This window comes from Nyctereutes procyonoides, unplaced genomic scaffold, assembly GCF_905146905.1.
Source record: "Nyctereutes procyonoides isolate TBG_1078 unplaced genomic scaffold, NYPRO_anot_genome, whole genome shotgun sequence".
NCBI classification, from domain to species: Eukaryota; Metazoa; Chordata; class Mammalia; order Carnivora; family Canidae; genus Nyctereutes; species Nyctereutes procyonoides.
The window spans coordinates 13,056,767-13,071,282 of record NW_026575122.1 but is presented as its reverse complement, the minus strand read 5'-3'; the positions used below and the strand labels follow the sequence as shown (position 1 = coordinate 13,071,282).

At 36.8% G+C, this 14,516-nt stretch overlaps 1 protein-coding gene across 11 annotated transcripts in view; it reads left to right on the top strand.

Annotated features, from left to right (window-relative positions):
- Positions 1-13,750, top strand: part of TRIM2 (tripartite motif containing 2) — a 169,104-nt gene extending 155,354 nt beyond the window's left edge. For all 11 annotated transcript variants that reach the window (XM_055336305.1, XM_055336303.1, XM_055336306.1 and 8 more), the window contains 4 exons: positions 335-503; positions 1,584-1,654; positions 5,625-5,765; positions 9,313-13,750. In XM_055336305.1, coding sequence (XP_055192280.1) covers positions 335-503; positions 1,584-1,654; positions 5,625-5,765; positions 9,313-9,465 — 534 coding nt within the window. In that variant the 3' untranslated portion in view covers positions 9,466-13,750. The remainder of the gene's footprint in view (positions 1-334; positions 504-1,583; positions 1,655-5,624; positions 5,766-9,312) is intronic.
- Positions 13,751-14,516: the final 766 nt, after the last annotated feature.

Genomic DNA, 14,516 nt, shown 5'->3' with positions numbered 1-14,516 from the left:
TAGGTGTGTCTAAAGCAAGCTACAGGTGTAAAACTATCTTCCTACTTCTGATCAGTGATCTTTTGCTATATACCACATTGCATCTTTACAAGGGAACTGTGACCTCAGTTAAGGGGATTCAAGAACATTTTTGGTGGTGATCCTCTTAAAAAGTAAGGATTTCAGGTAAATCTTAGTGGCAGATAATAGATGTGACAAAAGCAGAAGATCATTGTGACACATGAATAGCTGTGCACCCCTGTTTGAACATTCAAGTAAATGTGTACTAAAACAAATGTCTGTCTTCATGTTCTGTAGTGTGTTAAATTTCATTCTCTGTGCTTGTCTCTGACAGACAAAAATTGGATCAGGAAAGTTGATGGGGCCCAAAGGAGTCTCTGTGGACCGCAACGGGCACATCATTGTGGTGGACAACAAGGCGTGCTGTGTGTTTATCTTCCAGCCAAACGGGAAAATAGTCACCAGGTTTGGTAGCCGAGGAAATGGGGACAGGCAGTTTGCAGGTACACTCGATGGTAATATGTAAAACCCCTTTTTTATGCTTCTTCTGCTCACATTTGCATGATGGAGCATGTGGAAGATGCCTCAATCCCCAGTGTGTTTGCCGGCTTTGGGAAAGATACTGGGGATGAAATCTAAGCAAAAGCATGATGAGATGCTTCTCAATTACTCCACCTGCAGTAAGTTGAACTGCAGTCCATGCGTGGTTTTTATTGGCAGCAGGCAGAAGTCTAATCTTTGAATTTAAGTAAAACGTAAAGTCTTAAGATAAAATATTTTTAAAATAAAAATTTTTGACGAGCAGTGTAGTAACTCATAGTTCTCCCTAGCTGCAGCTTTGTTTAAAGAGCTTCTGAATGGGAGAGGTTTTTTTTTTTTCACCTTTCTGGGTGATAAGAGAACAGGACTTTAGAATATTTGCTGAGTACACGAAGGACAGTCCTGTTACTTTTCTTTTTGGTGTACCACTTTGCAAGTACAAGCTTCATAGTTTCTCACATCTGCAAGAAGAGGCTGAAAACAGTGTATACATTTTCTTTTTGAAAGGATGCTTTTGGCATTTGACGATAATTTGCATAATCTTTTTTTTGTGTGCTTTGTCTCCAGTTTTGCCAGGTTCTGAATGTCACCCAAAATTACAAAGTATGGGTTTCTGCTCTACTTTTTTAAAAAAAATTCAATATTGGAGTCTTTTTCTTAGGACTGAGAATCCACATCTTTCCTCAGTGGGAACTGAGGGCCCTAAAAGGATTAACGTGTACTCAGAGAAGCTGGCAGATGTGACTTTCAGACGGTGGCTCGGAGAATGAATTCTGATGCTTATTGCTCATTCCACTTCATTAGGGCTGCTGGCACTCTCAGCTTGGTCTAAAAGAAGCCAGAGTAGACAGTCCCAAGTGTAGACTGATAGAGGACCCACATTATCTAGAGCCAGAGTTCTGGCTGAATGATCTTTCAAGAACTAAGTCTATAATTCTTTGTTCTTTCTTAAATATCTAATACGTTAAATTTTGCAACTGCTGTGGTGTTGTAATCATTTTTATTGTTAGAGTTCTCACATATTTTTTTCACCTTTTATGCAGGTCCCCATTTTGCAGCCGTAAATAGCAATAATGAGATTATTGTTACGGATTTCCATAATCATTCTGTCAAGGTACCATAAAACGCATCAATTATTGTTACCTTTTAACTGCTTTTATTGAGAAATCAGTCTGAGAGAAAATAATATAATACTTCTATGCAAAGGAACTAAAGGAGTTAACCTAAATAAAAGAGTAGATTTTGCTTCTCCCTAAGATGCAAGTTTTAATTTGGACACACAGACTTTGAAGAGTCAGAAAATTGAGCAAAATATGGTGGTGATAAGTTTCTTAATTTGAAACGAGTGTAAATGGAGATGACTTAAAAATGAAATTTGAAAAAGCAATTCCTTGAACTTAAAGAGGCAGAACTTTCTGCAGCTTCATAAAATCAGATCGCTTTTGCAGTTATCTGCACCATAATGCCTTTCAAACAAAATTAGATATTAGAATGCTGCTGCAACCAGAGATTTTAAAAGGGAAATAGTCCTGGTATAATTCCTATAGCTATTTCATACTTTTTAGAATATGTTCACACTCTTGGTTTTCCCTAGTGTACAATACCCATTCCTCTCCCCCAAACAGTGTAATACATTTTTCTTACTAGGTGTAGGGAGAAGAAAGATTTGAGGTTTATTGTGAGCAAATCAGGAAATACAAAAATGTATCAAAACAGATTTCTCATTTTGCTGAAATGAGAAAATATTTAGTACCATTCTAGATCATGATTCTCAAGGTGTGGTGCGGGTTCCACTGAAGGTATGCCAGGTGGTCATGGGCAGTGCACTGCCAGACATTTTTATTTAAAAGTTAAATGTTTATTTTTTAGGGTTACCTTCTGTTAATATCAAGTGGTGCTGGTTTGTACTTTTAGAAGTGATAGAGTTTTCCTTGTAAGTAAATTCATTTAAATTTTTTAAAGTGAGGCATTTTCAGAAGGAAGGATAATAAGGAAACAGCATAGATGATAATATTCCTGTGACTAAAGTTTGCTCCATTGGGCAGCCAAATTGAAAAACAGCTATCGTTGATAACTGGATCAGCTACGTAGGGATAGGATTTCAACACCCAAAGATACTCTCTCTTCTGAGTCCTTCACTGCTTCATTTCCCCAGCTTTTCCCCGAAGATATGTTTAACCTGAGTAAATGGAAAGGTTTTGAACTTTTTTGGTGGGTGCCAAGTCCCTATGCAAAAATAGAGCAGAGCGGGCTGTGGTGATGGGACAGGAGGAAAAGAAAGTATGCCCACCATTGCTTCCTTCTCAGGCTGCTTCCTGCCATGTCGTCTGTCCCACATTGCTGCCATAGTGATAGAGCTCCATCCCCACTCCCCCCACCTCCCTCCATCTCTTGCTCTCTCTCTCTCTTTATGTCTCTCTCTCTGGGACCTGTCTTGGTAAAAGAAAGATGACTAGGAAAAGTAGTGGTGGGGAGGAGGGAAACAAAGAGGCAATAGGGCAGTAGGGACTGGGCTGTTGACCGTCCTCTGGGGTGGGGGTGGGGGGCTGTCACAGTTTTGCATGATGAGAGTAACTGGAAAGTAATGAGAGGCTATTATCACAATTCCTTTCTTCTATTCCCTTTATGGAGGACTCCTTGAACGAGAGGGCGCAGAAGGTAACCCGTGTAGATGAACAGAGGCCAGCCAATGCCTGGCACAGCTCTGCCTACCCCCACTGGAAGATAGTAATATTAATCAAGTTGCTCTTTTCTACTAAAGCGCAACTGTGGCCTCAGAGCCTTTCCGTCCCAGTGCTCCAGGCAGCCTCTATGAATCAACTGGCATTGGTATGTGGGAGGACTCCTATTTACCAGCAGTGGCTGACAATGTAGAAGGAAATAATACCTATGTAAGTAATCAAGATGCAAGGCAAGGTAGCAATATTTTCTTAAAAATAGGTACATACAAAGTTCTGTAAGAATCCAGAAGAAAACAAAGAACAGATTTCTGTATCTCAGACTATCAGGGAAGACTGCCAGATGGAGGTGGTATTTGAGGTGAGCAGAATTTTTAAAATCAGGAAAGGATTTTCAAAGTCACAAAAAGTTGCGTAAAAACTTGTTAGAAAAATCAAAGCTGTAAAAATTTACTATTTCAGCTCATGCATCTGCCTCTTAATTATGTTTTCATCTGAGTAATTTATAAGCAATTAAATGATGTTTTATTTATAATTATTAAGATTCTGAAAACTCTTCCAAGTTTTCAGTATAGTAGAGGTAGATTATTGTAGTAATTTAAACTCTATTTTCCCCTTATTTAAGAAAACCAGTCTTTTGTTTTTGTTTTTTCTCTTCTCTTTGATAGCTGTTGCCATATAGCTCTTATGGAATAGTTGGGCTTTTGTTCCCCATGTAACACGTGGCAGTTAGCAGTGGTTCTGTATTCTAGTTACTTCTCTGTTGGTCATTGTGAAAACTGCCTGTAGTCAGGGCTAACAAATGGCGTAAGTCTTTAGCGGTCTTCAGTATGCATTCTCTTTTCATTGCAAAACAAGTAAGACTAAATTTGGCATTCTCCATCATTCCAACATAGAGTGGAAGCATTTGAGCCATTTGGAGCATGCCAAGGAAAACATACTCAGAGATCGATACAAGCAAACAAAAAGATCATTGGTAGGACTTAAAAAGGGAAAGATCAGAGAATAATAAATTGTGTCCTCACCAGCAAACAACCACTTTCATTAGTCTTTAAAACAAGAATGTTTCATGTGAAAGGATATAAAAAGTAGTCAGGAAAGATTTTTAAAGCATAGCATCTTAGCAAAAGCTGGTTCTTGTCCTTTCCAACAAACCAGAGAGGTAGCTTACTTACTTGGCAAATTAATTGAATTAATTCAAGAAGCAGTCATGATTCTTCATCTTAAAGGAAGTTTAGCCTTTAGAGATGAAAGTGTCTCGCTTTGCTTTCCCAGTGTACATAACTAAAAGAGTCATTTAATCTTTCATGATCACAGAGGTGGCAATAGGAGAATCTGTAAAAGATCCTGAGATCATTTTCAAATTAGATCTGCACTTGGTATAGGGAACCCTTACTTTCATGGTGCTTTTTGCATGTAATACTTTTTGATTTGTTAATGAGTACGTCTACACATGTAGGCTAGGTGATAATGGATGCATAAAATAATATCCTGGGTATATTTCACAACCGTTAAGTATCATCTGAATCATCAAGGTAAAAGTATGCATACTATACTCTTAAACACATATTTAAAAATTTAATTCTGCCCAAATCAGTAATCTTTATTTGATACAAATACAGTAATACTTCATTAATAAGAATAATTAACTGCAACAATCCTTTGCTTTTCCATATCAGATATTAAAGAATTTGCTAAAGAGTTCTGTGTAGCTCCCTACTTCTGTCAGCCCCCTCCCCTCAGTATGCCCCATCCATCAAAACCTTAGGGTCATATTAACTCTCTATTTTAACTAAATATATATGTTGAAAAAAGTATATAAAAACCCTTCTCTTATTCTTTGCCTGTGCCATTAAACACACACACACACACCACACACTTTCCCCTGATGTAAGTGTGAAGTCCAGCCTACTCTATCCCATGTTGAGTTTGCAAAAAGGTAATAAATTCTGAGGATTTGGCCTAACCAAAAACTTTTAGGTCCTGATCCAACTTTGATCATCCATCATGGTAGAAATACAATGCCTGTCCTTCAAATTTAGCTATTTATTTAAAGGCAAAAAGAGTAATATTGTTGAAAGTTATAGCTCCACTTTCTCACCCTACCCTATATTTGTATATTATTTTGTAATTTATAACAAAAGTATTTTTCATATAAGTATTCAATAACCAGATATAAGCTAGAAATAAATGATTTAGCAAATGATAAATCAAACTTATGTAGCAAATTGGGGAGCCGTAAGTGATATGGGGGTCTACTTTGTAGATTTATTTCTTTTTTCAGAAAATATTAAATCATAGGGCTTGTTATTAAAAACCTGTGCAGATACATATTTTTTAAGACTCATAATGTTGGCACAACTGTTTTCAACTTAAAATGAAATAATTTAAAAATATCTCTTATAGGTGTTTAATCAGGAGGGAGAATTCATGTTGAAGTTTGGCTCAAATGGAGAAGGAAATGGTCAGTTTAATGCTCCAACAGGTGTAGCCGTGGATTCAAATGGAAACATCATTGTAGCAGACTGGGGAAACAGCAGGATCCAGGTAAGTGAAAATGCTAATGTATTTGTTTAGAGTGATTGCTATTTGTTCAAAGTGAAGAATTGGCTGTCTCCCAGCTGGAATGTTTTCCTTTCGTCATTGGTTAGGTTCTTCATAGACCATAGGTAATCTCACCAGAAGTGCTAAACAAAGGAAGGTGGAGGAGAAAAAACATCAACAGATTACCAGAGTGAAGCTCTCTGAATTGGGAATTTTTAACATGAATCCCATAGATCCCCAAAGTGTTTGTGGCTAGAATTCAAGAGGTCCATTGAACAAAAATATTATATTACTATTTTTACTAGGTACTAATGAAAAACATTTTAAAAATTATGAATAGAGGCAGTTGTCACAGTAATTTCAGTAATACCTATAACTTTGTCACCAAGAGGAATCACAGATAAAGAGGAATCACAGTCAAAAGATGACTACTTCATATCCAAATGTACATAGGACACCTGGGTGGTTCACTTGGTTAAGTGTCTGACTTAATTTTGGCTCAGGTCATGATCTTTTATTTAACAGTTGCAGAGGTCTTGAATTATCATTTATGCTCATCATTCTTTCAAAACTAGTCAGTATTAGACCCATCACTACTTCTTGTTATTTTGTGTGTTGGTTAAAAAAGTACACATATTACTGTATCGCAATTTTGTAAAATTTTTACAACTGTATTTTAATATAATTGTTCTCCTTTATAATCCCATGGATTTTGTTTTGTGCATTTAAAAACATTATTCTGCTGAATAACGTGAGTCAGAGGGGATGTCTCAAGGAAAATTTAAAAATATATGGACTGAATGAAAGTGCAAATACAGCATATCAAGTTTGTGGAGTGCAGCTAAGATAATTGTGAGAGGGTGATTTTTTTTTTTTACCCAGCTCTGTTGAGCTGTAATTGATATACTACATGTCACATGCTTAAAGTATACAGTGAGTTGATTTGATACATTTATATATTGCAAAATGATTACCATCATGTCTTTAGCTAATTTGTCCCTCACCATCACATTGTGAGCATTTCTTTTTTTGGTGAGAACATTTAGATCTACTCTCTCAACAACTTTCAAGTACCTAAGTTTTCTTAACTATAATCACTGCACTATGTGGTAGATCCCCAAAACTTCCTCATCTTCTAACTGGAAGTTTATATGCTTTGACCAACTCCCCATTTCCCCCACTCCTCAGCCCTGGTAACCACCATTTGACACAAGAGGGAAATTAGTAGCACTGAATGCTTATATTAGAAAGTCAGAAATGGGGGCACCTAGGTGGCTCAGTGGTTGACTGTCTGCCTTTTTCTCAGGTTGTGATCCCGAGGTCCTTGGGTCAAGTCCCACATTGGGCTACCCACGGGGAGCCTGCTTCTCCCTCTGCCTAGGTCTCTGCCTCTCTCTGTGTTCTCAGGAATAAATAAATAAAATCTTTAAAAATAGAAAGTAAGAAATCAGTAATCTGAGCTCCTACCTCAGGAAGCTGGAGAGGGAGCAAAACAAACTGAAAGCAAGCAGAGGGAAGGAAATAGTGAAGAGAGGATCAGAAATCAATGAAATGCAAGGCAAACAATAGAGGAAATCAATGAAACAAAGTTGGTTCTTTGAAAAGATCAATAAGGAAGACTGATAAAGGAAAAGACACAATACACTAACATCATTACAGACTTTGCAGGCATGTGGAAATTCCTTTGAACAACTCAACATGTACAGATTTGACAATTTAGATGAAATGGACCTCAAAAAGTACAAATTCCACAAACTCACCGAATATGAAATAAATAATTTGAATACCCTAAAAACTATTAAGGAAATATAGTTCTTAATTTTTACTCCCCAAAAAGAAATCTCCAGACTCAGATGGTTTTACTGGAACATTCTACCCAACTGGGTGAAAGGCACAGGGGATTTCTCTGTACTCTCTGCAACTTACTATGTCTTACGAACCTACGATTATTTCAAAATTAAAAGTTGTCAAAAACAAATTTAAAAAATAGTATGTTTTCATGGTTTAGGAATAATGGTGTCATGAATGGCATTTGGCATTTTAGTATCCAGATGTCTTTTGTGAAGACTGCAGTAGTTAACAGTTTGAATCTGATACAGGTATTTACTTCTCAGAAAAAAGGATTGAGGGGCATCTGGTTGGCTCAGTTAGTAGAGCATATGACTCTCAATCTCAGGGTGTGAGTTGGAGCCCCACATTGGGTATAGAGGTTACTTAAAAAAAATAAAGATTGATACTATAAATGTAAATCTAAGTGCTTTTATTTCTCCATTATTTTTATCTTGCTTAATTATACCAGTGGACATCTACACTTGAAAGATATGATGGAAAGCCAGAATTGTATAAGTGATAGAAAGCCAGAAGCCAGACAGGAAATGAAGTGCACACAGTTTCTGTGTAAGACCCCACAGATGCTGAGCTGTTTGGATTATGGCTGTCATAGCACCTGCCTAATCACACTGCCTTTTAAAAGAAACCTATGGGCCTAGCGGAATGGTCAAAAGAAACCAGCCTGGGCCTCGTAAAGGAGAAGCACTCCTTTTATTTCATCACAGCAGAAGTTTACAGACCAAAAGATGACTACTTCATATCCAAGTGTACATGGGACACCTGGGTGGCTCAGTCGGTTAAGTGTCTGACTTAATTTTGGCTCAGGTCATGGTCTTGGGGTCGTGAGATCAAGCCCCACATGAGGCTCTGCTCTGGGTGTGGAGCCTCCCTAAGATTCTCTCTCTCCCTCTCCCTCTGTCCTCCCCCCACCAAAAACAAAACAAAACAAACATACATGTTGTAGGGCGCCTTGCCTTGCTGGATCGGTTGTTGAGCATGTGACTCTTGATCTCAGGGTTGCAAGTTTGAGCCCTATGTTGGGTATAGTGATTACTTAAAAATGATATCTTTTAAAAAAAACCCACAAATGTACATATTAAGCTACTGACTTCTTATAACTCCCTCTTTATTTTCTCATTGTATATTATGACTCACGACCATACCTCTGTGTTCTATTTGCTGATATTTTCCTCTATTATGATTGAGAATAAAAGAGGCTGTAAGTCAGGGGGAAGGTGAAGGCCAAGAGTAAGAAACAAGGGTCCTTCGTTTTCAGGCACCATTGAGGGCTATTCCTCTGGAACTGACTACTCTAAGAATGTAAGTGAAATCTGTTGGCCAATGACTTGCCTCCTTGTCAGTGACTCCGGGGCATAGAGAATGAGAGGAGAAAAAGCAAGGTTAAGTAGAGGGAAGGAATGGATTTATGATAGTGACCTAAACAAACCTCTGGGCTTACATGAATACTTTTTCTAAAGATTTATTTTTATTTATTTTAGAGAGTGGGGGAAGGGCAGAAGGAGAAGGGAGTCTTAAGCAGACTCTATGCCGAGATCACCACTTGAGCCGAAACCAAGAGGGATGCTTAACCAAGTACAACCCCCAGGTGCCCCTTACCTGCATGCTTTTATATTGAAAAGATTAGTAAGGGTTTTCTAACTCCTATTTCATGATATTACCATAACTTTCCTGTAAAACGTTGACTTTATATTTTTTACAGGTTTTTGATGGAAGTGGATCATTTTTGTCCTACATTAACACATCTGCTGACCCACTCTATGGCCCCCAAGGCCTGGCCCTAACTTCAGATGGCCATGTTGTGGTTGCAGACTCTGGAAACCATTGTTTCAAGGTCTATCGGTACTTACAGTAATGGTTGGGCAGCTGGACAGCCCCTTACAAAGGTCTTGCACTATAAACTGGAATGGATTTCTCGACGCGGGACCAGATTACACTAGACTTTTCATGCTAGAAAGAATCAGTGATGAACTTTCCAAGGGTATTTCTGAATGTAACTATTTCCTTAAAAACTGCATATCTGATTTCTGTAATTCACTTCTAGGGTTTAAAGAAAAGAAATCCCTTCTACTGAATCTATGGAAACTGCAAAGTTTTACGCCTGTGAACTATGGCTTATCAGACAGGGATTTATGTAGTTGAACTGATTTTGCAAATCAAACACTAAAAAAACCTAGAATATTTAAAAATATTCGTTAAACCTGTGAATGGTAGCTTTTGTGCAGAGCTTCCAGAAACAAAACAAAAACAAAATCTGTTGTAGTTACACACTTTATTTAACTTTGGTTACGAGACCCGGGGGATCTTCTAACCTCACTTTTACAGTAGGTATTACTCACGTGACATTTTTTGGTTACCAGTAACTACATATAAATTAGAAAAAAAATAAGGCCATTTTATAAAACCCTCCCAGCTGTGATTAGGCAGGCCTCTTTTGAGTTTGGCACTTAAAAACCACTGCAAATTTTCCATCCTTTCTGGATTAGATCTAAGATCCTTTTTTGTGTGTGCTTTTCACCTTTTCTCTCCTGCTCACCTTGTATCAAAAAACAAAGTCCATTTTCAGGGAATCCTGAAATTCCCAATCCTTTGAAAAGCATATTACAATAGCAAATGCTACCTTTTGGAACAGCCCCCCTCAACTCCAGATTAATGAATTGGTATGTAATCAAGAAAAAGTTAGCCACAGTTTATATGCCATGTTCTCACGTGTCTCTCCTCTTCCACTTCATGAAAGCGAAAGCTTTACCTCCTGCGAGATGTCAGCACATGTAGTAGGACACCAGTATCCTAGGACAGAGAGCCATAAGTAGCCCTTTGGAGGACTGATGGTGTCAACCAAAGGCATGTGATTGATTAATGGTTTCCCCTTAGAAAGCAAATGTTACCAAAGTTGTGTTATCTCGAAAGCATTACAGGTAAGGGCATGTTATGGTTATTTATCATTGTCTAATGAATAGTAGAGGCATTAAAGGACTATGTATACACGATTAGGGTAAGGTGTAGAATGTATCATATATATATATAGCTGAATCTTTGGTGTACTCAAATAGGCAGCACTCTGAAAGACAGAAGCATCGTCCAGCACATTCCTTTACCGCGCAGTTTAAAGCCGTCCTAGTAGAGCAAGCCCGAAAACAGGTTTACTTTTCACCATTGTCCAGTAATGATGATATTGGCTGACTTTTAGCCAGAAAATGGCCTTCTGTGCTTTCAAAAAAACAAAAACAGGTCGGAGGAAAAAGAAACGTTGAACTTGAGTTAAATTTAAGTATAAATGCGTTTGGAGAAATGTGAAGAATAATATAGTTAATTGTGAATCTGTCATTGATACTGTAAAATAAAATGTGGTCTCTTTCCACTGTTTAATTTTCTACTCAGTTCTACCAAATAGGATGTCATGTTTGGCATTTTCGATAATGACTTTGGGATCTCTTTCACTGAAAGCACCTTAGAACTGTACTATGAGAAAACATTTCCCATATGTATATGTTATGTTCATTGCCTATTAATTTATAATTCAGTCATTCTCTTCTATAGGACTTTTTTAAATGTAGAAGGGAGATCTAGCTACTTCCAATTGTCTATCAAATTTATTATGCCCAAATCAACCTCTGAAAGAAAATTTTTCATGAAGATTTACATTAGGTTTACCTTTTTGTTTGTTTTTTAGGTAGAGCTTTCGAAATATTTGAGACTATAATAAAGTCATAAAATTCAATAACATTTTTAGAATGTAAAACTAAGATACTGTTTGCTAACAACACTGAACTAATAATAAGTCTTTGAATTCAGACATTCGTATTCAGTGAGTGCTTACTAGGTGCCAAGCCGCTGATCTAGGCACTGAGGATACAGCACAGCCATGGAGAAAACAGACAAAACTCCCGCCTGCTTGGAGCTTACGCTCTAGGGAGGAATTTCATTTTGCCATTTACTAACATTCTGCATAAGATAAGCTAGACCCTTGATAGCTCCTAGATTCTTTAAAAGAAAACTTTTTAAATTGGTTAAATCAATTTTGGTTTATTTTCACAAGCAAAAATGTCTTTCTATTTAGGTTCTGTCACAGGCTATTGGTCTTAAGACTAGTTTACTTAAAAGAGTTATTTTGCACATCATTGAAGTTTTTATTTGTGAATTTAGCAATTAACCAGCCATCATACCGTAACAGGCTGGATATCTCAATAATAGATTGAATACAAGGCTAATTTTTTTTTTAATCTGTCATTTTTGGCACAAACTGGAATGGAAAAATAGATACTTCAATTCAGACCTGTTCCACTATGTGTCACTGGAACATATTGCTGTGGGCACTCCAAGAAACACTGTATTTTTCCCCCAACATATGTGGTCTTTTGTATGTTAAAGTATAGATGACATTTCACATTTGGATACATAGGAGCATTTACTGTATTTCTTAATAAGCATATTCGAGGAGGGGGAAAGTGCTGCTGATAAGATAGGAATAGGCAAGACTTAAATGAAATTTTGTCACAGTCTATGGAAAATGGTTTCTGGTAAACTGAGAAGGATATTAAAATAAGTGACTTTTTTTCCCTGAGCCATCATCGTTGTTTGATTTCTCTTTGTCAAGTGTACGGAACCTGTCATACATTCATGGTAAGTAGCACTGAAAAATTACCCATTCAGATGTCCCCTGGGCACTTCTGGCAAAAGATTGCCAGTTCGAATGTAAAGGTCGGTGATGCATTCCCACCCAGTATAGACCTCTCCTGCTGGACTTGGGGGACGTAGTCTCTCGACCATCCCGAAACACATGAATAAAAAGCCTTTATGACTGTTCACCATTTTTTTTAATGGTACTTAGTATCTTGATCAAACTTTTAGTCTCTAGTAACTAAACAAGTCCCCAAGTTTCCTAATTTTAATTTAGTCTTTGACTAGATTTGAAACAAATACTACAGGTCCATGCAACTAGAATACACTTGCTTCTACTGCTAAGTATACAGGGTATGTCCTCACTTGGAGTTAACTGGAATAGCAGTACGGTAGCAAGTGTCTGTGGATCCTTACCATTGAAGGATATGCATAAATGCTTTGGTAATATCTACTGAGAGAATTGGAGGAAATAGCAAATGAACCTTAGGTACTGTGCAGATCACTTCAAATGGGAAAAACCTTTTTGTACCCTTGGACTCTATAGTATCCTCCCTATTCACCAGCTTCTGAAAAGGGAGGAGTATATTTAGTTAAATAATTTAAAAACAAGACATTTCCAGGTAGGATAAAATTGAAGCTATTTGCTGCAGCCATCATCTAATTTTGCTTAAAATCGAAAGTGGTAATACTGTTGCATTCTGTAAATGTTGCAGGGTTTTAAACTTTACAATTATTTTAATATTTTTGATAACTAGGAATCTAGTATTGCCATAAAGGAAACTAAGTGCCCATTAAAGATTTGTTTGGTATAAATAAATGATTTTTTTGTTTTGTTTTAAATGACAGTAAGCTACAAATCATGATGTTTAATCTTAAACTTTCTGAAGATGAACTGTGTGGCAGTGATTGTGTGGTCTGTTTGTGGAGAATGTATGGAAAGCTATTAATATTCTAAACTAGATTAATAAATCGGCTATGTTGTCCCAATGAATGTACAGCACGTCCATTAACTTTCAAAAGCAACACAGCCTTAAACTCCGTGCTTTTGCTTTATGACATGGGAATGTTCTGTCCTCAACAGAGTGTATTCTTGTAATAGAATCCTTTATATCATTCTCAATTCTATTGCCTTTCAATCCTATGTATGAGTATTAAGGGTTTTTGCTTCCTTTTTTTCTTTTTAAATTTTGTACATTCCATCTTTATAGGTCTGTTTCATACATTTTGTGTATAGAACACTAAGTCTTGCGCTCTCTGACATTGATAACTGATATATTCTCATTTGTTCTTTTACAAATCGAAATGCTGACTGCCTATTTAAAGAAAAGAATGAACGCTGTGCATCAAAGTGTTTGTATGTTCGTAGCTACATACGTACCACAGTATTTTGGATGCTTTAGTCTAAATAAAACTTTAAATTAATTCTGTCTTGAAACATAGGAGAAACAAGTTTCATGTGTATATCTTTACCATGCACAAAATCTCAAATCATTATAATAAAGCTTGTTTTCTCCATTTCCAGGGTGAATGTTTATTTTACATATTGTTTCCTTTTTTAATAAAGGGAAATGTAGAATATGTGGAAGATACCAATACTCAACCAAACTGTGTAGTTAAATTAGTAAAATTTTTGTTTATGATACTAATAATCTGGTTAGCATTTAGGATGTATCTTTGAGAGGAATTTGGAAAACCGTGGCACATATTTAGAAGGTCAAATAGGGGACGCCTGGGTGGCTCAGCGGTTGAGCGTCTGCCTTCCGCTCAGGACGTGATCCCGGGATAGGGGATCGAGTCCCACGTCGGGCTTCTTGTGGGAAGCCTGCTTATGTCTGTGCCTCTCATAAATAAATAAAATCCTTTTTAAAAAAAGAAGGTGAAATAGACCAAAATCACTATGCTTAAAGAATCATAAGATAGATCTTCTAGAAGTCATGGCAGTCACATTTCTACAGAATGAAGAACTAGAAAGGGATCTCACTAAAAATACTGTCTTTAGGGTCCAAAATTAATGAATTGTACTGAATGAATACATATTCATTACAATAAAAATTTTTATACTACATCAAGCTAATAGCCAAGCATTTCAAGCAGTAGTCACAATATCTAAATAATATGTCGGACAGTCCTCTGGAGGTTCTGTTGTAAAGGAAACTGATGGATGGTGGATATATAAATAATGGAGTATCACTGTCATATTCTTGCAAAGAAGTTAACGTCTTTCTTAAAATTTAAAAAATTTTAAAGTTTTTTTCCTCTTCATAATTGAAAATTGTCATTTTA